The following is a 26,213-nucleotide window of genomic DNA, read 5'->3' as shown; positions in this document are numbered from 1 at the left end:
ACATTCTGCCATATATTTCATGTTACAGCAGTCTGAGATAAGACAGCACGTGTTGTTTATTTTAACACTTTCACTGCAGAGTTGACAAAACGCAAAGTAGGTACCAATGTGAGATTTCTAAAGATAGTTATAGCACTCGACCCAAGGTTTAAGAATCTGAAGTGCCTTCCAAAATCTGAGAGGGACGAAGTGTGAAGCATGCTGTCAGAAGTCTTAAAAGAGCAACACTCTGATGCGGAAACTACAGAACCTGACCCACCAAAAAGGAAAATCAACCTTCTGCTGGTGGCATCTGACTCAGATGATGAAAATGAGCAATGGACTAACAGATAAAACACAAAATGGGGAACTAGTTGGTCTCTGTTACAGACCCCAAATCACACAAGGGAACAGGATGACTGGCTCCTGATGCACCTAGCTATAATGGGTAAGAAAAAAGCTGCGAGATTTTGAGTGACATATGCTGGATGTCTCATACTGCCAATATTAAAACATTCTTAGAATTTCTAAATATAGATGACAGTTTCCTAACTCAAAAACTGTTGTATCCAACATGGGGGAATTCTATATTAGACCTCATCTTGACAGATAAAGAGGAACTGATCACAGAACTAAAAATTAATGGTAACTTAGATACAAGACCTCATGATTTGATCACATTTATAATGTGCAATCAGAATAATGTCCCGATGAGTGATATATACCCTTGATGCTTTAAAAAGCCAATTTCACAATGCTGAAAACAATTGTGAGCCAAATCAGCTGGGAGGAAGAAATTATATTAGAAAAATGTGAATGGTGTTTGGGAATTGTTTAATAGCACCTTACTAAGTACTCAAAAGCCACAAGTTCACAATTGAGGAAGAAAGCTCTTACGGCTTAAAATATATATGTAACAAATGGAATAACAGGGAAATGGATAATAATAACTATAAAACAGATGATAGGAACTGTGGAAAATTGATAAGGGAAGCAAGTGCAAATCTCTGGCCAGCAGAGTTAAGGACAATAAGAAGGCATTTTTAAAGTATATTAGAAAAAAAAATCCTGACAATAGTATTGGTCCATTACTAGAATTATCATTAATAATGAAGGAAAGGCAGAAGTGTTCAATAAATATTTCTGTTCTGTATTTGGGGTAAAAACAGATGATGTAGCCATATCACATGATAACACTCTTTTCATTCCACCAGGAGGATTTCATTCTCAGGAGGATGTTAAACAGCAGATACTAAAGTTAAACATTTTTAAATCAGCAGGTCCAGATAACTTGCATCCAAGAGTTTTAAAAGAGCTGGATGAGGACCTTGCCCACAGTTAATGTTGATTTTAAATAAGTCTTGAAAAACCAGAGAAGTTCCAGAAGACTCAAAGAAATGTAATGTTGTGCCAATATTTTAAAAAGGAAGTATTTCTTTACACAACGCCAGAGGATGAAAAGGGGTGGAGTGTTAGGATATAGATATTCAGGACTTCTGCAAAGGCCTATACTTTAAGAATCTAGGTGTATTCTTATCACTAAGCTAGTTATAGAGGTATAAAAGAAAGAATCAAAATCACTGTCTGCCGGTATAAGGGCCTTCTCTTACTGGGACAGTCTGAGGTCTTGTTCTTAGGCTAAGCCTTTGGCTAAGCAGCAGAGGCCAGCCATAAACTGGGAAATGTATGATCACATCCTTACATTCCAAACTAGTCACATTGAAATAAGGTGCTATTGGGCTGTTAGGAATACAATCCTGTCCTGATATTCCTATCACCTCCAGAGAAAGGGAAGAGCCTAGAAGATGTAAAAGGAAACTTAGTTTGATAGCATCTTGTCTGGCAAGAACTCACTTATCAATAGCTGGGATGTGAAATCCTCATTTCTGTATTGTTCTGTCACTGTAGTCTCCACTCCCCTATTGTTTGTCTGTATAGTCTCTGTCTGGTTCTGTAATTGTTTCTGTCTGCTGTATAATTAATTTTGCTGGGTCTAAACCAATTAAGGTGGTGGGATATAATTGGTGAAATAATCATGTTACAATATGTTAGGATTGGTTAGTTAAATTTTAGTAAAATGATTGGTTAAGGCAGTGGTCTCCAAAATGGGGTGCGCAAGAGGATCCTTGGGGGTGCACGGCAGAAGAAGCGCTTTTTTTTTTTTTTGCTTCATCAGACGGGAGTCAAAGCAGCTTTTTTGTTGCTGTTGTTGTTGCTTCAGCAGTTTGGGTGGGATTCTGAGCTGCTTTTTTTTTTGGCTTCGGCGAGGCAGGGGGTGAGTGCTCAAAAAATTTTTACTGATAGGGGTACACGATCAAAAAAGTTTGGAGACCACTGGGTTAAGGTATAGCTAAGCAGAACTAAAGATTTACTATATAATCTGCAATCAGGAAGTAAGGGGGGGAATGGCAACAGGGAATGGGGGTGGGGGAATTGGAATCACGTTTCGCTAAGGGGGGGGAATGGGAACAGGGACACAGGCAAGGCTCTGTGGTGTCAGAGCTGGGAAGGGGGACACTGAGGAAGGAAACTGGAATCATGCTTGCTGGAAGTTCACCCCAATAAACATCGAATTGTTTGCACCTTCAGACTTTGGGTATTGTTGCTCTATATTAATGCGAGAAAGACCAGGGGAGTGAGAGGAATAAGGAAGGAAGGAATAAGCCCCCTAACAGTAATGGTCTCAAGTTGCAGAGGGGGAGGTTTAGGTTGGATATTAGGAAAAACTTTTTCACTAGGAAGGTGGTGAAGCATTGGAATGGTTTACCTAGGGAGGTGGTGGAATCTCCTTCCTTAAAGGTTTTTAAGGTCAGACTTGACAAAGCCCTGGCTGGGATGATTTAGTTGGGGACTGGTTCTGCTTTGAGCAGGGGGTTGGACTAGATGACCTCCTGAGGTCCTTTCCAACCCTGATATTCTATGATTCTATGATGTTGTGAATGCCAAGACTGTAACAGGGTTCAAAAAAAAAGATAAATTAATGGATATTAGCCAGGATGGGCAGGGATAGTGTCCCTAGACTCTGTTTGCCAGAAGCTGGGAATGGGCGACAGGGGATTAATCACTTGATGATTACCTGTTCTGTTCTGTTCATTCCCTCTGGGGCACCTGGCATTGGCCATTGTCGGAAGACAGGATACTGGGCTAAATGGACCTTTGGTCTGACCCAGTATGGCCGTTCTTATGTTCTTATATGATAACATATATAATTATAGGCCTGTCAGTCTGACACTGATCCCAGACAAGATCATGGAGCTGCTGATACAGTACTCGATTAATACAGAATTAAAGAAGGACAACATAACTAATATCGGTCAATGGGTTTACAAGTATGGTTGATAAAGATAATAATGTTAATGTCATATTTGACTTGGTACCGCATGACATTTTGATAAAAAAAATAGAAAGATATAAAATTAACATGATACACAATAAATTGATTTAAAGCTGGCTAACTGACAAGCCTCAAAATGTTACTGTAAATGGGAAATAATCATCCAACAGGTATGTTTCTAGTGGGGTTCTGCAGGACTGGTTCTTGGCCCAACACAATTTAACATTTTTTAAAAAAATGAAAGAAATGAAAGAAAACATAAAATCATCGAGGATAAAATTTGCAGATGACACAAAAATTGGGGGAGTGGTAAGTAACGAAAAAGGCAGCTCATTGATACAGAGCGATTTGGATCACTAGGCACTAAACTGGGCACAAGCAAACTATATGTATTTTATTACAGCCAAATGTAAATATATACATCTAGGAACAACAAATATAAGCTACACTTGCCAGGCTGGGGAACTCTTGCCTGAGAAGCTGAGAGACTGAAAGAGACCTGGGGGATCCTGGGGGATAATCAGCTAATACAATGCTGTGGCCAAAAGGGCTAATGCAGTCCCTGAATGTAAAAACAGTGGAATCTCAAGTAGAAGTGAAGAGGTTATTTTATCTCTGTATTTGGCACTGGTGCAACTTCTGCTAGAACACTCTGTCCCATGCCGCTGTGCACAATTCAAGGATGATGATAAATTGGGATTCAGAGAAGAGCCATGAGATTGACGAAAAAATTAGAACACGCCTTATAGTGACTCAAAGAACTCAATCTATTTAGTTTTACAAAGAGAAGATTAAGGGATGACTTGATTACAGTTTATAAGTACCTACATGGGGAACAAATATTTAATAACGAGTTCTTCAATCTAGCACCAAAGGGTATAACATGAGCTAATGGCTGGACCATGCGCTAGACAAATCAAGAGGGAGGCTTATGGATAGAGAGCTCACCTTCCTAACTGCTTGCAATTCTAGGAATTTGTTCTGATGAGCTTCCTGGGACAACCACTGACCTGGAATTGAGTGGGGCCTACCAGGGCTCCCTCAGTGGTGCCGAAGATAATTGGTTTCCTGATTCTAGAAAGCTCTCTTCTAAGAGGGAAAAATGGAGACGCCCACGGTGCATGTTTTTGTTTACTATGGTATTTCTCTTATTTTTCCCCTTCCCCCCTCTGTTCCAGTTACCCACTTGGGGTGCTACTTTTTTCTTTTGATCAAGGTACACAGAGGCATCATACTGAAGGTTTGAACGAACTGCCTCAGAAATGGTAGAACAACACCCCATTCCCCCCCTCCAATGTACTAAGCTACCCAGCCTCACAGTTTTAAAGACTGCTGCTTCTGCAGCTACTGCTTTGCTACTGTCCCAGGCTCTGCCATGCCCCTTGGAGAGACATGGGAACACATTTATGTTTTTTATTTACTTTTAAACATATATATGCAGAGGATCATAAGGGGAAAAGAGGGAAGCAGAGCTGGGCATGAGCACTCATGCTGAAGTCCTTTGCACATGCAGTAATGCTCTGTGAGCTTTAAAGCCTTGCTGAAGTGTTTTTACACCTGTGCAACAAAATGGTGCACCATCCTCCCTTAATGCTGACATTTCAGTGTAGAATCACAGCCTTTTGGATTGTCCATTGAAACTGGCAGGCTGATGGTGTGAGCAAGTAAACAGCCTCAGCAGTAATACTTAGATGAAAGCTGCTTCCAGGCTCAATAAAATGGTTGGCTAAGCCAAACTAGCATGCATGAAAGGAAACTAAAAAAAGAAAAAAATTAATAGTACCTCTGCCTGCAGATACCAGCTATTTTGGTGGGTACTGGCACATGCAGGCTGGCAGGACGGGCTAGGCTGCTCTGCTGCTTTGGTAAGAAAAGCAGCAGGTGTGGCTACCTAAGGAAGGCCAAACAGAAAACGGGAGCTCTGCTGACACTGATGGGCTAGCAGTATGGGCTAGACCACTTTGTTGCATCCCGTGAAAAAGAAGACTCAGAGAAAGCAGTGGTAAAATGGCAGACTGAGGTAGGCTAAACTTGAGACAGCTGGGGAACAATGGGCTTACGGGCACCAGGAGGCTAGTAGTATGGGCTGCACCACTCCGCTGACTCTCTGAGGAAAAGCCAGTGAAAGAAGTGGAAAATGGAAGCCAAGGCCTTGCTGCACAAATGACCTATCTGAGGGAAGCTGAGAGGAGAACAGGCTCAGTGCCCAAACCCCATAGTGCCCAAATGTAAAAAACAGGGAGTAAATCTAGGGAAGCTGAGCCACTGGAGTAGGAAAACTCGGTTTGTTTGTTCATTTTTTTTAAACTGTGGTTTGTTTATAGCCTGTAGGAGTCAGACCTGGCCTGGAGATCAGAGAGATCCACTGAGGGGACGGGGGTTCAAGATAGCTACCATAATCAGAACTGTCTATGGCCCTTCCTGGAACAAGTGGGGCAAAAATACCTGGTTACCATGTCAGCCTGAAAGAGAGAGGGGGACTGGGTCCTGCCCCATGGATTTTTCCTGCCCCTCTAACTACCAGCCTCCCATAGACTTTAAGGTCAGAAGGGACCATCATGATCATCCAGTATGACCCACTGCAAATTGCAGGCCACCCACCCACTCCTGTAATGGACAACTCAACTCTGGCTGAGTCATTGAAGACCTCAAATCACGGTTTAAAGACTTAAAGTCACAGAGAATCCACCATTTACAGACACATTCCTGGGAACTTTATTTCACCCCAGTCAGAACAGAAGACAACAGCCACAGGTCTCTGGCTTGTTACTTCCAAAATGTTATGTTCTGCTGCTGAATGACCAGCCCGCACAGCTGAAAGCTTGTCTGCCACATCACTGCTGTTGGAGTCGATGCTTCACCTTGGCCTGAAACACCAAGCAGCTAGGAACAGCTGTCTTGGAGAGTCTGCAAAGCCAGCTCCTGCTGCTGAATTTCACTCTCTGCTGCCTGCCATCCTGCTGTAAAGTGGGGCAGGTGGCACACTACTGTGTGGCTGGGCATGTGAAGGAGCTCTTTAATCCTAGCTGGGCCTGCTGCACTGCCATGTTTTCTCTTTAAATACCAGTTTCCTGTTTTCAAAAATCCTCTTCCTGCCCAGAGGGGGCACCAAGCAGAGGGAGAAAAACCAAAATACAGTGGAGAAAGCTCCTGCCAGCAGACAGAAAGTGGAGAGGCTTAGAGAACCACACCGCCTGCTTCTTCAAGCAGAGGCAAGACACTGGGAGTTGGAATGGAGTCAGTTGTTGGTGGCACACTGTGAGCTAGAGAGAGAGGAGCCTCTCTCTGTGCGAGGAAGGAGAGGAGGGATAACCCAGTGGTGACCCATCATGGAGCACCAGGCGCCCATGAGGGACAACAACAGGGTCAAGAGACTGACCCACCTACCGGACTGCCCAAAAAGCAGCAGTCACAGAAATCAGAGAAAGCCGTGTCCAGTGCATGCTCCAGCAGCTAGCTCAGGATCGGCTTTGTGGGGAAAGCTAATCCTAAACAACTTCAACATCAAGGCTCCTTGCCTTGAGGAATGTGGCACAGCCCACCAGCTGAGCCCAATGGTAAGGAGTGCCTCACAGCACTCTCCAGTGGCTCCTTCCATCTCCCACTCACTGGGCTTGGTGAGGCTGGGAGTGCTGCAGCAACAGCAAGCTCTGTCCCTGAGTCGGGAAAGGTGCCAGGCATCATTCTGCTATGCCAATCCCAACAACTTCAAAAGACATAACTGACCACCCGTCTGCTGGAAGGAGGGTGCCATGTTGCTGGGGGAAGTAAGAGGAAAGAAGTGATGCTGGAGACTCTAAGAGCATTTTAGTTGTTCCCAGGAGCAGCACATACACAAATCTTGGGCAATGGGGTCTTATCCGCCTCTCTATCATATAAAATGGCTGCTAGCAAGAGGGTTGCAACACGTCCCCAAACTGGCTCCAACCAGTACATGAACCCACTGGGAATTAACATGTCCAGACCCACTTAGACAGTGTTTGGAGAGAGAGACCACTAAAGAGAGTGACACGTACATCTAGGTAGTTTGGGTTCAGAGCTCACTTCTACTCTTCCAATGAAGCCAGTGGAGCATGTGTCACTATTCTGTACCTGTAACTAGATTTAAGAGGCGGATATCATTAACTGTTACACAGCAAAAGCAAAGAAGAGAGAATTCATCACTTTCAGAGTGAAACAACATACACTGCCCATCTCACTCCAAACTGGACCATCAAGTGAATAATCAAAAATCCCCAACAAGGTGCAGTTTTAAAGCAAAGACAAAGATTATTTTGTTACACAAGAGCTAGGAAAACAAGATTAAAAAAAAAAATAGCATGAGTTTGGTGCTGGTGTAAAGTATCAAATGGACAGCCCTGGAGGCTGATATCGTCTATGTTTCCAGAACTGGGTCAGCAGAGGAGGCACTCCATGCTTCCACATCATGGTGAGAGTGGGAGAGCAGTATGCTCTCTAAACACATGCTCACTCATTTCCTGCCCTCTCTAGTGAGGCTGTCAATTGCTGCAGCATGAATATATGTCCAGTTGGAACCAGTCTTTACTCACTAACTCATTTCACAAAGGACACCACGCTGCCATTGGATGTTAACTTGTGCTTACTACCAACCTAGGCTGGATATGAACCAGTGATTAGCAGGTGAAAGGCCTCATATCCCATTACCAGTCTCCAGAGCCATCCAATCCCCTGCAGCAGTTGCTTCCTGAGAGGCAGTCAGTTTTTTAAAGTGCACAAGCAAGATATAAGACCTTCACAATTCACTTGACAGATATGCCCATTAAACACAGTGTTTTCAGCACAAGTACCCTTTATACTGGAGATAAACAGAACAGAACAGTAGACGGTGACAGACGGATGAACATTAATTCTCCATCACGTTCCATCCTTAATGAACTGAAGTACAAACACAATTATGGGCATCACCTACTTTAACTGCCATAATTTGCCCACTTGGTTTGTGGACCATTTTGTTGACAGAACCATAAGCTCCTCGTCCAATTTCTCCAAGGTCTTTCAAGTCCTCTGCAGTAAAATCCCAATGTTGTTCAGGGGAAATCTTCAATTTTCCTGATGATTCAATGCTGTGTGTTCTCAGTCTCTCTCTGTCAAAAATATTGGGAAGCAATTTTTCCACATTTTAAATAGTTTGTAACTTTCTCTTTTCAGCAGCACTTGATTAAACATTGAAAGAGAGGGGTGCACATAGGCTACAGCAACAATGTGATTCCAGGGAGGATTCTAGTTGGGGATGCAGGGTTGAGGGAGAATGTTAAATCAACAAAGAAATACATTTGGTCACAGCTTCAATTAGCTATATGTCTTAACTGCAGCATAAGGCTTAATATGTGTCTCAGATGAGATTCATTCTAATTACTCTCATTTACATGGCTATTTTCTATTGTGCATAAAAATACATCAGCCTTGTAGCAGGACTTGGTATAGCATGCAGAACCAAGATTCTTTAGAGCACTCCTAGTCCCATGTACGCAAAGCTATGCGTGTTACCTCCCCTGCAGCTATGCACTTGCTGGTCACTACCTGTCTTTCTTGTATTGCTCATGTTGAACAGAAATCAAACGAAATCTCCTGTTTGTATTAGCAGGTTTATGAAGAGCATGTTGATCTTAATGAAAAACTGTAACTTATTTCAAATAGTGCATAATCAGTTCATCTAGTTGAAAAAAGGCATTGAAGAGCCATTTATAATATAAAATATAATGCAAATTTACTATTACCCAAGAAACCAGAAGCTGCCAGACCAAATGTTTCTTGACAAAGTGCCTGAGCCCACAGTCCTCGGCCACAGAGAGCTCCCATAGCCCTCAATATGAATTTGTCTGTGTAAGGAATGCAAGATGGTGCCCATAGTTTGTGACAGAAGCTACAGAATTCCACAGTTGTTTTAAGGCGCTTCCTATTACCTGTTGCAAATTTTGTTGTTAACATTGATTTAATAGAAAACGTATGTGTATTTTCTACACTTTATTCCTAGTAAATAATAGTGTTTACCTTAAAACAATTGCAAAAGTCTACAGTGTTTCTCATGCATTCATCTGCTGACAAACACTTCCTTGGTTATAAGCTATGCCAGGAGACTGGGCTTTCAGCTTTAAAGTCACATTAATCAAAAGGTCGCTCACACCAGAATCCTCCAGTGTTATGGAGGCATTATATCAGATAGGCATTTATGAAAGCCAAGGAGATTTTGTCAGACTAGTCACCTGGATACTGACCAATTCATTCGAGCAGTTGATCAAGCAGCTGAAATTCCAGGATTTGGTAAAATGAGCGATAATGAGGAATAGACTTTTGATCCAATGCTCCAAGTTTCTCAAGTTAACTAGCCAAAGGAATAAACATACTACAGTGTATTCCATGCTGATAAATACAATAGAACATCTGTCAGTCAGCTGCTGTACATGACACATGCTTTGATATTACTATGGGCCCACTCCTGAACTCCTTGGGTATGTCTACACAGCTTATGGGAGAAGTCTTGAAGCTCGGGTTGACAGACTTATGTTAGTGGGCTCATGCTAGCGTGCAAAAAATAGCAAAATGAACATTCCGACTTGGGTTGGCACTTGGGCTCTGAAGCCTAGGGACAGAGGTTGGCTTCAGAGCCTGAACTCCAGGCCAAGTCTGAACATCAAAGCCAAGTCTACACAGCTATTTTCAGCAAGCTGGCCCGAGCCCCACTAGTGCAAGTGTCTGTTGACCCAGGCTGAGAGACATGCTCCCAGCAGCCTGTGTAGGCCTACCCCTTCGGGCTTCATTGGAAGTTTGGTCTTTGTGGGCAGCAAGGTCAGGCCCAAAGTACCCATTTACTGGAACAACAAAGGCTTAAATGACCTCATCTGCTGAGTTCTAGCTTCTTTATGAAACTGGTGTTGCACTTCTTGGTCCTTGAACATCTGCATTCCGTGGACCCAATGGAAGAAGAATCTCACTGAACAGCTTCTTTCAGGAACACTATTTTTCTCTCAGCAACTTTTTGTGATGCTGCTGCTCCCCTTTCCCTGTAATAGCTTTCCTATTCTGACTCCCCCACTCTGCTACTTCACATCTAAACCCTCTGAAACCCTTGCAGTTAAACACAATTCAAGTGTGGTCATGCTGATGATGGCACAGACATTAAGAATACAAAAATCTGCAGAGGCCTTCCTTGATTTGTGTGTGTTAAATTCCTCAAAATAAAACACTGCAATAACTTAGATTCTGTATGGAATGAACTTAACAAAAAGCAAGGAATGAAAAAAGGAAACAGAAGACAAGAGTGGGTGAAAACAATTAAAAGAAACTAACAGAAGAACAGAACAGAAGAAACCTCACCTCAGACTTTGCCACCTGCCTCTGCTGAACATAAAGACAATTTACTTTGGGAGCTGGGTGATGAGAGTTAGAGCTTTCCTTGCTGCTAGCACATTTTGATTTGACAGTAATCTGAAAACGGTTCTGCGTTTGCTGGAAGAAGCTAGTAGTGTGAACTGCTGCTTTGAAAGGTGCTAGGAAATGGCCCCTCCTGCTCATGTCTTCTCAGCCAGAATAGTAGCAGGAAGGACTGGAAGGCAGACATGCACAGTGGTGACACCAAATCCTGCTGATGAAGCCCTGCTGCTGCAGAGTCTGGAAATTTTCTGATGGAATATTTTCCTGCTGGAAAATGCCAATTCGTTGAAAGCATAACATTTAGCAGAAACATGTCAGTTATGTCAAAATTTTGCTTCTGGGGGAAGGTCAATAAGGTCAAAATGTTTCATTTTGACATTTTCACAACAGAACATTTCCATTTTCTGTTTTGAAATCACTTTTTATTTTTAAATTTATTTTATAATATTAAAAAATTTAGATGTGGGCATTGGAATGAAACATTTCAATTTTTTAAACAACAAATGCTTCGATTGACTTCAAATTCTTTTTTTCCCCGGAATTTTGTTTTGAGGCAAATTTCAAAATTTTTTGTTTTCATTCCTTTCTGGAATAGGAAAGGAATTCAAACTCACGGAATTTCCTACAAAATGGAAAATGAGGTTCCTGTTCTGCTTTAGCAAACTGTGTGACTGTCCCTGCAGTGGCAGGGGGAAGACATAAGCAATGGGGTGGGGTTAAGAAATCTTAGCAATGCCTCTCTCCCTATAGAGGGGATTGCAAGTGCGAAGATGGTGGCATGAAGTAGAGGTGCTCCATGGAACTATAAACATGAAAGCAATCTGCTTTAGTCCTAGTGAAATGCCACTAACAATCCTGATCATACTTTTAGTCACCTGTTCAAATGCCCACGTGAAATGGTCATTTGGTCAAATGACATGTATAACAGAGTGGCACATGTTTTAATACAGACTTTGTTCATGTAGTGAAGCTCTTAGAAGTAAATATTGCCATTTTCCTATAAGAAGCAGAGTCTGGAGCCCAAACATTCCTGTCAGCGTTAAAATGTTATGATTTTAGTGATTTCTTCAGTGGAAAGGTAATTTAGGACTTGTCTAATGCAGGGACCTCTACACCAGTGTAGCTGCACACAAGTGCATACCCCTGAGTAGATGCATTGCACTGGTGTAATATGGGAGTGCATTGGTGTGAAACCAGGATAAATGCAAACCCCACTTAATTCCAGGTCAGTGCATCTACAATAGGGTTTGTACTATTATAGCTATATCAGTGCAAAAAGCTCTAATGTAGACAAGCACTTAGAGCCAGCATTTTTAAAGTCCGCCCTACAAAGCCAACACAGTGAATTCAGAATTAAAATAACAAGAGTAACTCTAGAGAGCAGTGTGAAGGTCAGACAAGAAGGTCAGAAGTAGCTAATGCCAGAATCCAGCTTAACTGCTAGAGGCTGGATTTCAATCACTTGTGCCTAGTGATATATAAGAACCTTTATAGACTTTTTAGGTAATAATATGCCAGCTTTCTCTTCCCCTATCCTTTTCTGCTTTCTAAGGAGGCAATCAAAGTGTATCAGGCCAGGAATGTGGATAAAAAGCCATTTCCATGCTGGGCATATAACCCTCACAAGATCAAGCTGAATCCCAGGGATGCCCCAAAATGGACTTTAAGGGGGAAGGGGGGAGATTTTAAGATTTATTAATACTATCACTTTTAATACCCACACACAAGGAGTTAGAGTAACATTCTCAGCCTCAAATAATTATGGATGGGATTTTTAAAGGAGTCCAGGGGTCTTTGGAGTTCAGTTCCCATTGAATTCACTGGAATTTGGGCTTCTAACTCCCTTTAGTGCCTTTGAAAATCCCTGTCTAGAATGTTAATCCAAAACTATCAGAGGCTTGGGAGTCCCATGGGCTCGAACAGATAAAACAGCTAGTGCTATATGGAGCATTGCATTTGTAAGATGCCAACTTATAGACCTTTCTCCAAATGGTTACTTTGCTTTGTCACAGCAGTTATATTCCAGGGATTAGGAACACCAAGTAAGGCATTTATTCTTCGCAACAGTTGCCCTTTGTCAGAAGGAAAAAATGTTCATGGATCCAGCTTGGCATTAGCCACAAGGACTGCTGGAGCCAGGCACCACTGTTCAGGGCCAAGGACAGTGTCATACAAATTCAGGACATGAAGTTTGCTAATTGCTAGCTTGGTGAGCTAGATCCACACAGGAAGCTTGGCAAGTCTAATAAGACTACAAGATTCTAAAACTCTACTGAAAAATAACCATAAACACTAGGGCCATCAATTAATCACAGTTAACTCACGCAATTAACTAAAAAAAAAATTAATTGTGATTAATAACAGTTTTAATTGCACTGCTAAACAATAATAGAATACCAATTGAAATGTATTAAATATTTTTGGATATTTGTCTATATTTTCAAATATATTGATTTTAATAATAACACCGAATACAGTGTGCAGTGCTCACTTTATATTAATATTATTACAAATATTTGCACTGTAAAAATGATAAAAATAGTATTTTTCAGTTCACCTCATACAAGTACTGTAGTGCAATCTCTTTATCATGAAAGTGCAATTTACAAATGTAGATTATTTTCTGTTATATAACTGCACTCAAAAACAAAAAGATGTAAAACCTTAGAGCCTACAAGTCCACTCAGTCCTACTTCTTCTTTTCAGTCAATCGCTAAGACAAACAAGTTTGTTCACATTTACGGGAGATAAGGCTGCCTCCTTCTTATTTACAATGTCACCTGAAAGTGAGAACAGGCATTCACATGGCACTTTTGTAGCCGGTGTTACAAGGTATTTACGTGCCAGATAAAGTAAACATTCATATGCCTCTTCATGCTTCGGCCACCACTCCAGAGAACATGTTTCCATGCTGATGATGTTCATTAAAAAAAAAATGTGTTAATTAAATTTGTGACTCAACTCCTTGGGGGAGAATTGTATGTCTCCTGCTCTGTGTTAAGGCAGTCTCAGCTGATGACCCAGCACCTGTTGTTCATTTTAAGAAAACTTTCAATGTAGATTTGACAAAACGCAAAGAAGGTACCATGTGTGATTTCTAAAGATAGCTACAGCACTCAACACAAGGTTTAAGCATCTAAAGTGCCTTCAAAATCTGAGAGGGACGAGGTCTGGGGCATACTTTCAGAAGTCTTAAAAGAGCAACAGTTCAATGCTGAAACTACAGAACCCAAACCACCAAAAAAGAAAATCAATCTTCTGCTGCTATCTGATATCTGACTCAGACCATGAAAATGAACATGTCAGTCCACACTGCTTTGCATCGTTATTAAGCAGAACCCGCCATCAGCATGGACATATGTCCCCTGGAATGGTGGTAGAAGCATGAAGAGACATATGAAACTTTAGCGCATCTGGCACATAAATATCTTGCAGTACCGGCAACAATAGTGATGTGAACACCTGTTCTCACTTTCAGGTGATGTAAACAAGAAGCAGGCAGCATTATTTCCTGCAAATGTAAACAAATTTGTTTGTCTGAGCGACTGGCTGAACAAGAAGTGGGACTGAGTGGACTTGTAGGCTCTAAAGTTTCATATTATTTTATTTTTGAATGGATTTTTTTTTGGTACATAATTCTACATTTGTAAGTTCAACATTCATGATAAAGAGATTGCACTACAGTACTTGTATTAGGTGAACTGAAATATTATTTCCTTTGCTTCTTTTTTACAGAGCAAATATTTATAATCAAAAATAAAGTGAGCACTGTACACTTTGTACTCTGTGTTGCAATTGAAATCAATATATTTGAAAATGTGGAAAACATCCAAAAATATTTAAATTAATGGCATTCTATTATTGTTTAACTGCATGATTAATCGCACAATGTTATTAATCATGATTAGTATCTTAGCAGTAGGAATGCTGAAACTTTTAAAAACAAGCATTTCTTTGGCACTGGCGAGAAGTCCTCTGAGGGATAAGCAGAGAGGTGGTGGGGTAATTTCAGGCAAACCTGAAGATTATGTGACAGCACTAAGGCCCTACATAATGGAGCAAGGCCAGGCCAGAAAGGTGGCATATGCAAGTATGTGAATCTTCAGTGAGCTCCTTTCTGTTGCTGTGGGTATCAGAGCAAAGAAAACTAAGAGGGAAGGGATGAAATGTTATGGTGGGAGCATATAACTGGCAAGAAATGTTAGAGACAACAAGAAGGGGTTCTACAAATACGTCAGACAGAAAAAAAAGACCAAAGATGGTGTTCAATGGAGAAGGTGAGCTGGTAATGGAAGATGATAGAAAGGCAGAGCTGCTCAATGCCTAATTTGCTTCAGTCTTCTCAAAAAAATAACATGTGACCGGACAATTAGTGAAGTTCCCATAGACAATAAAAGGGAAGGGATGCAGACCAGGGTAAGTAAAGAATGTGTCAGAGATATTCTGACTAATCTGAATGAATTCAAGTCAGTGGCGCCTGATGCTATTCCCCCCAAGGTGCTGATGGTATTAACTGAAGAAATCTTGGAGCCACTGGCAATAATATTTGCACACTCGTGGATGACAGGAGAGGTCCCAGAAGACTGTAGAAGAGCTAATGTGGTGCCCATCTTTAAAAAGGGGGGAAAGGAAGACCCAGGGAACTACATACCAGTTGGCTTGACCTCTACAACTGTGAAGCTACTAGAGCAATGTATAAAATATTCAATTTGTGAATACCTGGGGGATGAAGGGGTGATCACTAGCAGCCAGCATAGATTTACTAAGAACCAGCTTGATTTCTTCTTTGACAGGGTAACTGGTTTGGTGGATAGGGGGGATGCGGTAGACATAATATACCTGGACTTCAGCAATGCTTTTGACACAGTCCCACATGACATTCTGATAAGTAAGCTGGAGAAATGTGGGCTTCACAGAACTACCGTTAAATGAATACATAATTGGTTAAACAACTACAAACAAAGAGTAACTATTAATGGAATGATGTCAGATTGGAGGGAGGTCTCAAATGAGGTTCCACAGGGATCTGTTCTGGGTCCGGTGTTTTTTAACATCTTTATTAATGACCTGGATGTAGGAAGAGAGAGCATATTGATCAAATCTGTAGATGACACAAAGCTGAGGGTCAAGGGGGTTGCAAACACTTTGGAGGATAGAGCTAATATTCAAAGAGATCTTGATAAATTGGAGAACTGGGCTATAGACAAGAAAATGAAATTCAACAAAAACAAATGTAAGGTGTTACACTTAGGGAAGAAAAATCAGTTGGACAAATACAGAATGAAGGATAACTGGCTTGGCAGGAGTTCTGCTGAGAAGGATCTGGGTGTCGCGGTGGATCACAACTTCAACATGGGTCAACAATGTGATGCTGCTGCAAAAAAAGGAAATGCAATTTTAGGTTGCATTAGCAGAGGCATAGCATGTAAGTCACGGAAGGTGACAGTACAGCTCTACTCATCACTGGTTAGGCCTCAGCTGGAGCACTGTGTCCACTTTTAGTCACCAATGTATAGAAAGGATATAGAGAAACTGGGAAGGATGCAGAGGTGAGTGCCAAAGATGATCAAAGGGATGGAATGCAAGCCATATGAGCAAAGGCTGAAGGAATTGGGTATGTTTAGTTTGGAAAACAGGAGATTAAGGGGGCACATGATAGTGGTCTTCAAATACTAGAAAAGCTGCCATTAAAAAGTAGAAAAGTTGTTCTCTTTTACCACAGAGGGTAGGACAATAGGCAATGGGTTCAAACTACAGCATGAAAGATTTAGATTAAATCTCAGGAAAAATTTCCTAACTGTAAGAACAGTAGGACAATGGAACAGACACCTAGGGAGGTCATGGAAGCTCCTTCACTGGAAGTTTTCAAAAGGAGGCTGGATAGCCATCCGTCTTGGATGGTTTAGACACAACAAATCCTGCATCTTGGCGGGGGGTGAGACTAGATCAGACGTTCTCAAACTGGGGGGCATGAAATGTATTCTGCAGGGCCGAGAGAAGCTTTAAGGGGAAAGAAAAAGCTTGCTGCACAGATTCAGAGCTGGGCAGCTGGAGAGTTGTATGGTATTGCCACCCTTAGTCCTGGAGGCACTGCTTTCAGAGCTGGGTGTCCAGCCAGCAGCCACTGATCTCCAGCCGCCCAGCTCTGAAGGCAGCACTGCTGCCAACAGCGGCAGAGAAGTAAGGGTGGCAATACCATACCATGCCGCCTTTACTTCTGCACTGCTGCTGATGCCACTCTGCCTTCAGAGCTGGGTGGCTGGAGAGCGGCGGCTACTGGCTGGGTGTCTAAGGGGAGGCATAAACTACTACAGACACAAAGAAGGGTGGCGCGATCAAATAACTTTGCGAACCACTGGGCTAGATGACTCTTGCCAATCCTTCTAACCCTATGGTTCTATAATTTTATAAGACTGTGTTTCATTATTTTAAAGAGCTTGACAGATAAATTATGTCTCACAAATTGGTCTAATTCAGGATTTCTGAAGGAAGTCACTAACTGCACAGAGGTTAGTAAAAATACACACATTCTACTTATCCGCAAGCCTGGTAAAAAGATGCTGTTCACAATGGCATTTCAGAAGCCAATTTATGGACAATGTGCTGATAAGCCAAATTAGTGACCAAAAGTAAAATCAAGGCACCAGCACCGTTCACAATTTTGAAGTAAAAGCAGGTTTATGATTCTGGCTGATCAATTTGCACTGAGTCCATTAGCTAGTGTGGCATTTCTGTACGCTTTCTGTTTAAATGTAGCTTTCTTTGCTGAGCAATCTGTACACCCTGGAGGCTAACTAACATTAATAAAACAGTAGCCATGTTTTGTATTTCATGGCAGGGGAAAACCTCCAATAGCAAAGCTGTAGAGTTATTTCAAGTGGCCTGAAAATGTCAGTTCCCTCGTGAGGTTTAAACAGAGTCCTGAGAACAATATTTTCCTTGCACTGAGCAAGCCAACAAGTTAATAGGTATTTCTGCCCCAGGCAGAGGACACAGAATGTAGTGGTTTTGCTTCTACTTGCTCATTTGTAAGTCTTTCTGCTATTTATTCTCACATTCTATTTGATGCCATGTGTCTAGAACCAATCACTGATGAAGAGATTCAGCAAAAGCTTTAAAAGAAGGAATTAATTCCATTCAGCATCCCTCAGCCAGTAAAACTCAAAGGAAAAAAAACAAAGGCCAGGTCCCTCACTTTCATCTTGAAGAAATGGCAGAAGCTCAACTGAGGCTTGTTTTGGCTTTCTATGCTCCATCAACATTACTCAAAGGACAGATCTCAGCAAAGCATGGAAAACTGTACAGAATGTATCACAGCTCTTGCAGTCCAATCCAACACCCATTCAAATCCACAAAAAGACTCCCACTGACTTAAATGGGGCTTAAATCAGGCCTTCAGAAGCGCCAACATTTTGTTTGGAGTTTATTTGATTAACTAGATAGATTCTTCCCTCAGTTTACACCGGTGTAACTCAGATTCCGAATTACCATTCCCAAGACAATTGAGTCCTCCTGATTCACAGTGGTGTAACTCACACTAGAATCTGGCCTTATGTATGGATCCCCAGAACACCAAACTCATTTTTGTTTGGAGTGAAACATGCAGCCAGACAGTAATACACTTGCCCAGTCTACCAAGGATTCACCATCTAGACTTGTGTTGGATTAAAGCATTTTAAAGTAATATGAAAATGTTAGAGCTAGCTAATTTAATAACCCTTCCTCCCGAGCCACTGCCAGCTATCAGTGAGAGAACAGAAAACAGAGACATAACACATCATTAAGAATCAACATAAGAATAAGGAGAATAAATATATATATTTAAAAAATGATACTGAAATGTGATAATATTATTACATAGAAATAACTCATGGAATGGCATGGTATTGCTGAGACAAATTTCAATACTTTATAGATGCCATTTTTGCTGACATGGAAAATATTTGACAATGGCTAACAGACAGTTAAGCTTACTGTAGCCTGCTGGAAAGTTTCTGGATGAGGTCCGCTTCTCTCCTTTTGAAAGTGAACGGGACAATGTGATTACTACCCAGTGTTGCTTGTGTATCACTTCAGCCAGGAAAAGAGTTGTGAAAATGACAGGAAAACACGGTGCTGTTATCACATGACACAATAACGTAAAACATATACTCATCTAGACATACTGCCTTTGGCATGGCTAACATAAGAAATTAGTGCATGTTATATTTTTCTTCCCCATTAAGCCTAACTAATACACCTCTCTTCAAATGGAGCAAAGCAGTTCTTGCATCTGAGGATCTTTGAGCTGCACTGTTACTGTTAATGCATTATATTGTATGCCTTTTATTTTCTTAAAACAATGGAAATATTATTTTCAGTTGTAATGTTAAAAATAACAATCATTGGAATAAATTTTACTAACAAAATAACTGAATATTAATAACAGTCAGACTGCATAGATTCACCACATAGATCACCATCACATAGCTTCCTCTTGGCTCTGATAAAGGAGAATTTCTTACCACAAAAACTAGTGTGTCTTGGATCCACCAATCTAGGAGTGGTGGCCATTCCCATTTAGACCTGTCAGTCCAGGTGAATCAGCCCATCCACTACTGAATACTTTTTTATGCCTTGGGCATAAAATTTTTATTTCCAGATAGATCTCTGAAGCTAACGGAAGAGCTCAAGGCTAACTATTACTGTACACTGTGTGATCAGGCTCTACATTAGAGCCTCTCACAAGCATTCCAGGTAAGAAATTTCCCTTTCCCATCACTAGGATCCACTCTTTCAGCATTGATGGGTTCTGGGTTGTACCCCTTACTAAGGGCTATGCGGAGGACAGACAGGAAATGATCACTCAAATACCTGTACATACAAATAAAGCAATGACCAACAATGTTCAGAAACAAATGCATGCCTTTGCTCAGCTCATCATCTGCAAACGCCCTAAAACTAAGTTTATCTGTTACAATTGCTCTTAAAGCCATTTTACTAACGTAGCCCTTGTGACTTTTCTTACACTCGTAACAAAAAAAGTTATTTCAGGGACTCAAGCTAAGTGCTAGGGAACCTAAAAGCTCCAGGTTGCATTGGTTTCTCCGTTTGAGCAGGGTGTGGAAGAAGTTTAGGTAATGACACTTCTTGGATAATTCTGAAATTCAGTGCAACTTGGGAGGAAAACATGATCCTGAAAGTAACACATTGGTATCTGCTGCAGAAGAGGATAGGTCTGAAGCAAGGGAATCATCCAGCTAGGAGAGAAAAGAGGGATTGCCTATCCAGAAGGCTGCATTTATCACAACTACTTCAGTGACCACAAGTGAGGCCACAGCAAGACTAACTGGAAGATCCTAGTACAACACCAAACATGACATGTATTTTGAAGGCAACCCTCAAATATGTCATGGGATTGAGAAGGTGATTGACCATCAAATGTATCAATGCTCTATAGTCCCCTAAGACTAGTGCTATTGTGACAGACTTTAAATGTTGGGTCCATTTAAAATGGTTGTGTCTGCCCTGACTATTTCAGCTCTTCAAAGTACTTTGTCTGAACAGCTATGGAAGCTCTCCTGGAGCAAGGCCAACTGAGGCCAGAGAATCATTTTACCTTCTTTAATCTACAGGGAAATGAAAATTATTATGATAAAAAGGGAGAGATACCTGTTTGGAAAATCAGAGAGAATGCATATGCCCACCAGATCACACAGGAGCCTACAACCTCCTGGAAGATGGCTATCACCCGTAACCAAGCTGTAACCTGGTAATCAGAAGCTATTTTTGTGGACTTTACTCATTTCTAATTGATTGTGTCTGCTTGCCAGCCAAAGTATCACTGAGACCAAGTGTGAAGGAGAAATGGTCTGTCTAGCTCTACTCCAAATATTCTAGGTGTTCCACAAAGGAGGGAATCAGGCCTAGCTCAAGGAAAGAACTTCCCAGGACTGCCAATAATTCACGAGATCCACTGGAATTCTGACTGGGACATCTGACTCTCCTTTGCTTTGAGGCCTCCCAACATGCAAAGCCTTGATGATAGGGCACAATTCCATCCATCTGAGATTCACAGCAGAGGGCTGCAGTCACCTAATCACAATACATAAGGAACCTAATTAATTTTAGTTCCGTTCTGAAGTCTACTTCTCCAATGAGTGGAGTGGCTAGAATAATTTAATCATGCAGGCCAAAAAACAAACAACTCATCAAATTACACAAAACCTTGATGCAGAGCATGCAGTGTTACTATGACAGAATAGCTCCTCTGCATAGGATCTTCTTGATGGATTCTGATACCACTGCAGATTTTTCTGATGCATCTCATCCATTCAGCCCATATTATTTCAACTTCCCACACTATAAGGTGAAAAGATAACATCAGCAAAGAGGAAAAAAATCTGACATTGGTGGCCTGGAAGGGTGAGCCGCGGTTTTTTGAATTTGCGTCTTTTCCGCGTCTTGTTGTCCATTTCATGGTGCTTGGCAAAAGACAAAGGCGTGATTTCAGAGGAAATGACTGCCAGTTTTGAACCAGTGGACCAGAGGGTTCAAAACAGCTCTGAGTAACCAAACAAAAACACAAACTGCTGCTCATATGACAATGAGATGACTTTAATACTTAAAGAACAAAGTACTTGGTTTCTGCAAAAAGAACAGAAGTACTTGTGGCACCTTAGAGACTAACACATTTATTTCAGCATGAGCTTTCGTGCTGAAATAAATTTGTTAGTCTCTAAGGTGCCACAAGTACTTCTGTTCTTTTTGTGGATACAGACTAACATGGCTGATACTCTGATACTTGGTTTCTGTTCTGATTAAATTCAGCAGGAGCCTGAATATCAGACTATCAATGACAAACTTTAATTGTTAGAAAAGTTAACAGAGCTAAACATTTACTGGGGTTTTGGGAGGCAGGGTCAGACCAAAGGTCCATCTATCCCAGTAGCCTGTCTTATGACAGTGGCCAATACCAGGTGCTTCAGAGGGAATGAACAGAACAGATAATTATCATCCCCTGTGATCCATCCCCTGTCGCCCATTCCCAGCTTCTGGCAAACAGAGGCTGGGGACACCGTCCCTGCCCATCCTGGCTAAAAGCCATTGATGGACCTATCCTCCATGAGTTTATCTAGTTCTTTTTTGAACCCTGTTATAGTCTTGGCTTTCACAACATCCTCTGGCAAAGAGTTCCACAGGTTGACTATGCATTTTATGAAGAAATACTTCCTTTTGTTTGTTTTAAACCTGCTGCCTATTAATTTCATTTGGTGATCCCTAGTTCTTGTGTTATGTGAAGGAGTACATAACACTTCCTTACTTAATTTCTCCACACCAGTCATGATTTTATAGATCTCTAACATATCCCCCCTTAGTCGCCTCTTTTTCAAGCTGGAAAGTCCCAGTCTTATTAATCTCTCTTCATATGGAAGCTGTTCCATGCCCCTATTATTTTTGTTGTCCTTTTCTGAACCTCTTCCAATTCCAATATATCTTTTTTGAGATGGGGTGACAGCATCTGCATGCAGAATTCAAGATGTGGGCGTACCATGGATTTATATAGAGGCAATATTATACTTTCTGTCTTATTATTTATCCCTTTCTTAATGATTCCCAACATTCTATTAGTTTCTTTGACTGCCGCTGTACATTGAGTGGATATTTTCAGAGAACTATCCACAATGACTCAAAGATCCCTTTTTTGAGTGGTAACAGCTAATTTAGATCCCATCATTTTATATGTGTAGTTGAGATTATGTGCATTACTTTGCATTTATCAACATTGAATTTTATCTGCCATTTTGTTGCCCACTCACCCAGTCTTGTGAGATCCCTTTGTAACTCTTCACAGTCTGTTTTGGATTTAACTATCACGAGTAATTTTGTATCATCTGCAAATTTTGCCACCTCATGGTTTACTCCTTTTTTCAGATCATGATTCACTAGCCTTCATATCTGCAGTCCTGGGTATAAGATCATCCTAAATCATACATATAATGACTTTGGGGGCCTCTATGTAATCCCTCTTAGACATTTCTCCATGTCACAAAAACAGCAAGAAATGAATCAAGTGAGACCCAGCAATAGTAGGCAGAGAGTACACCTGGCCAAAAACAAAGTGCACTGCTAGTACTGTATAAGCACCTAATACTAACCAATGCTAGTACTGTGTTACTTTTTAAACATCAGTATTCACTCAATATTTTTTAATAGAAAAAAAAGAACATAGACCCATCCACTATTGTTATATACTTTGACAAAGTAGGAGCCACTGGATTCAGAGTAGGCACATAGTCCTTGAACATAAAAAGACCAACACTTCTGAAAGTGGACGCTCCAGACTCTTACTGGCTGTTCCTAACAATTGAGCAATGAAGGCTCAAAGAGAAAAATGCCTCATATTTTCTCTGCTAGGTGTGAAGCATCACTTTTAGAATGACTTGTAGCAGCTTCCCAACTTCAAAAAAGTTGAATACAGTTAAAATATACTGTCATTAAATAAAGTGGATTAAAATTTTATTTAAATAACAAACAATGTAGAGAGAGCTATGTTCAGACATTATATATTTTCTCTCTAATCTTCCAGTTATAGTGATCTTCGGTGTCAGTGCAGCACCAATAGATGAAATATACAGAAAGGAGTGAGAGTTTGTATTTGAGGGTGTCCCAAGAGATCTATTTTCTGTGGTTCTGAGGGAAATTGGCACAGAAAATGGCAGCAGGAAATGGGAGAGCCATTACCATCGAATGCATCTGTCCTTATCTACAGTAGATGTGGACTTCAATCTTACAGCTAAGTTGTAAAAACACCTTACAACAGAGGTAATTTTTTCTTGTCCCTTCACAGCACCAAGCACACTGAGTGCTCAGAAAGTAACAAATAATCAGTAACAAGCCAGGAAGCTTCCCACAATCATAGGCACTCACACAGAGTTTTTTTACTACAAAGAACGCATTGTGTGTCTACTGGCTGTCAGGGAAGGATTAATCTTGGAATGGCAGAAGGCACCCATTCACATCAGGTAACAGTAGTGTCACTGTGGTATCCTGGATGCACATCAGGCAAATGTGATTTCTGTTTTGACTAGAAATACACACTTGGTAGCAGAAGGGAAAGCAGCAGGTGTTATTTACATGGAAGCTCTCTCTTAGAGCAAAATGTGTTCTCATGATAAAAGATTCACGATAGCAGAAGACGGGCTAAGGGGTGGGGGGTTGAGCTTCTCTGCTAGGCTGGCTGTTACAGCACTGTTTAATGAATTTTTTTTTTTAAGAAAGTAACGTATCTGACCAGTTTCACTATTCGCTCCTGATTACAACCCATGAATTACTGTATTTATGATTAATATCATTTTTTCACTGTTCTCCCCCAGTTTTTTTTATGGAGATTTACAAAAATTAATGAAGGCAATGGGAGCAAAGATAGGTTAATGCTAAGTACTTTTACAAAGCCTGCCCTGTGTGCTTTTGCTAGCACATGGTCTTCAGTGTTGTCCCATCCCATAGGGTCATTTCCTCCATTCGTGCAGGTCTTTCACACAGCAAGAGGCGAAGACAATTTAAAAAAAAAAATCAGTGAACAGTGCTTGTTTTATCACAAAAACAGGTAGGAGACACATGGACTGATGAAGAACCTGAAATTACTTGTAACTAATTTTTTAGTAAGTGTCAAGTTGGGGGTGTCCCTTTAAGAATCATGATTGAATGCTAAAAGCAAAAGTGTATTTTCCTTTTAACTGTATCTATGGTGGGTTAGGAAAGCGCTTTAGCTCTGAAAACCCGACAACCTAATAATGTTAGAGGGTTGTGACTACTGATCTAACCAGACTATGCGCACACTCTTTGTACACAAAGGCAAACAGGTACACCAAGCAGATACATATTTTAAAAACTGCTTTAAAAACACAAAAATTTCAATCCTTCTAAAGTCTTAAATTACCTTCAAATAAAAATGCAAAGAGGTAGCTCACATATGATGCACCAAGCACTCTCTCTTTCAAAGTCCTTATGTGCTAGGCCAAGGTTTCCCTAACCATCCTGTCATCCAAGAGGGCTTATAAAAGGCATAGACATTTCTCAGTTTGTCTCTGTCATTATATTACACACAGTCTGACAACAGAATCTCCCTCATTCAATCCCCCTTTTCAGACACAAGTCATATTGAAAGCCATATTATTAGATAAGAGGAAAGAGTAAGCCACACAGAGAGAAAGCAGGCACTAAAAGGGGGTGTTATTGGCGATTTGCCTCTAAACATACTTCTAAGAGAAGCATCACATGCCCAACTGTGGGCCATTTCAAGTAATTCTGATGAAGGGCAGGATGTACAGAAACAATTCCACCTCTCTCTGCCCTCTTTCTTCTCATCATGTACTCCAACCATATTTATGCTGTTGGCCTACAAACTCACACTGAGTTCCTTTTGGAAATCTTCTGTCTAGCTAATCTATTCCAGGATTTCCCCATCAACATAGTATTTAAATGCTCAATTTCTGTACACACATTGCATATATAGAGCATTATTTTACACAGAGGAAGCAATATGGTTTACTAGTCTTTAAACAACCTGCATGCCTCAAGAGAACTCTCTTAGACATACCCACGGCCTTCATTAATCTATTGGAATGGGAAAATATATTGTGCCAATATTTTAAAAGGGTAAATGGGGTGACCTGGTTAATTACAGGCCTGCCAGTCTGACATCAATCCCAGACAATATAAAGGAGTTACTGATATGGGACTTGATTAATAAAGAATGAAAGGAGGGTAATGTAATTCATGCCAATCAATATGGAAAACAGAAATATTTTATGGAAAACAGATACTGTCATACTAACTTGATATCTTTTATTGGTGACGTTACAAGTTTGGCTGATAAAGGTAATAGTGTTGACATGATATACTAGACTTCTGTAAGGCATTTGCTGGGTACCACATGACATTTTGATTAAAAAAACTAGAACAATGTAAAATCAACATGGCACATATTACATGGACTAAAAACTGGCTATAACTGATAGGTCTCAAAGTGTAAGTGTAAATGGGGAATCATCACTGAGTGGGTGTGTTTCCAATAGGATCCCGCAGGGATCATTTCTTGGCCCTACATTATTTAACATTTTTATCAATGCCCTGGAAGAAAACATAAAATCAGCACTAATAAAGTTTGGGGAGTGGTGAATAATGAAAAATGAATAATGAAAAAGACAGGTCAGAGTGATCTGGACAGTTTGGTCAGCTGAGAGCAAGCAAATAATGTGTTTTAATCTGTTTAAATGTAACTGTATACATTTAGGAACAAAGAATGTGGGCCATACTTACAGGATGGCAGACTCTATCCTGGGAAGCTGTGACTCTCAAAAAGATTTAAGGGTCATGGTGGATAATCAGCTGACCATAAGCTCACAGTGCGACACTGTGGCCAAGAGAGCTAATACGATCGTGGGAGGCATAAATTGGGGAATCTCAAGTAGAAGTAGAGAGGTTATTCTACCTCTGTACTTGGCACCGGTGTGACCGCTGCTGA

The 26,213-nt window shown here is 40.9% G+C and overlaps 1 protein-coding gene across 12 annotated transcripts in view; it reads right to left on the bottom strand.

The window, feature by feature from the left end:
• Nucleotides 1-26,213, bottom strand: part of MAP2K4 (mitogen-activated protein kinase kinase 4) — a 181,933-nt gene that overhangs the window by 59,038 nt on the left and 96,682 nt on the right. For 8 of the 12 annotated variants that reach the window (XM_039500947.1, XM_039500952.1, XM_039500941.1 and 5 more), the window contains 2 exons: nucleotides 18,680-18,775; nucleotides 8,244-8,418 (listed from right to left, as the gene is read on the bottom strand). In XM_039500947.1, coding sequence (XP_039356881.1) covers nucleotides 8,244-8,418; nucleotides 18,680-18,775 — 271 coding nt within the window. Of the gene's footprint in view, nucleotides 1-8,243; nucleotides 8,419-10,648; nucleotides 10,814-18,679; nucleotides 18,776-26,213 lie in introns of those variants that run through there. The other 4 variants (XM_039500946.1, XM_039500948.1, XM_039500944.1 and 1 more) reach the window with 3 other exon arrangements.

Source organism: Mauremys reevesii, linkage group 15, assembly GCF_016161935.1.
Source record: "Mauremys reevesii isolate NIE-2019 linkage group 15, ASM1616193v1, whole genome shotgun sequence".
NCBI classification, from domain to species: domain Eukaryota; kingdom Metazoa; phylum Chordata; order Testudines; family Geoemydidae; genus Mauremys; species Mauremys reevesii.
This window is presented reverse-complemented; position numbering and strand designations above follow the sequence as displayed.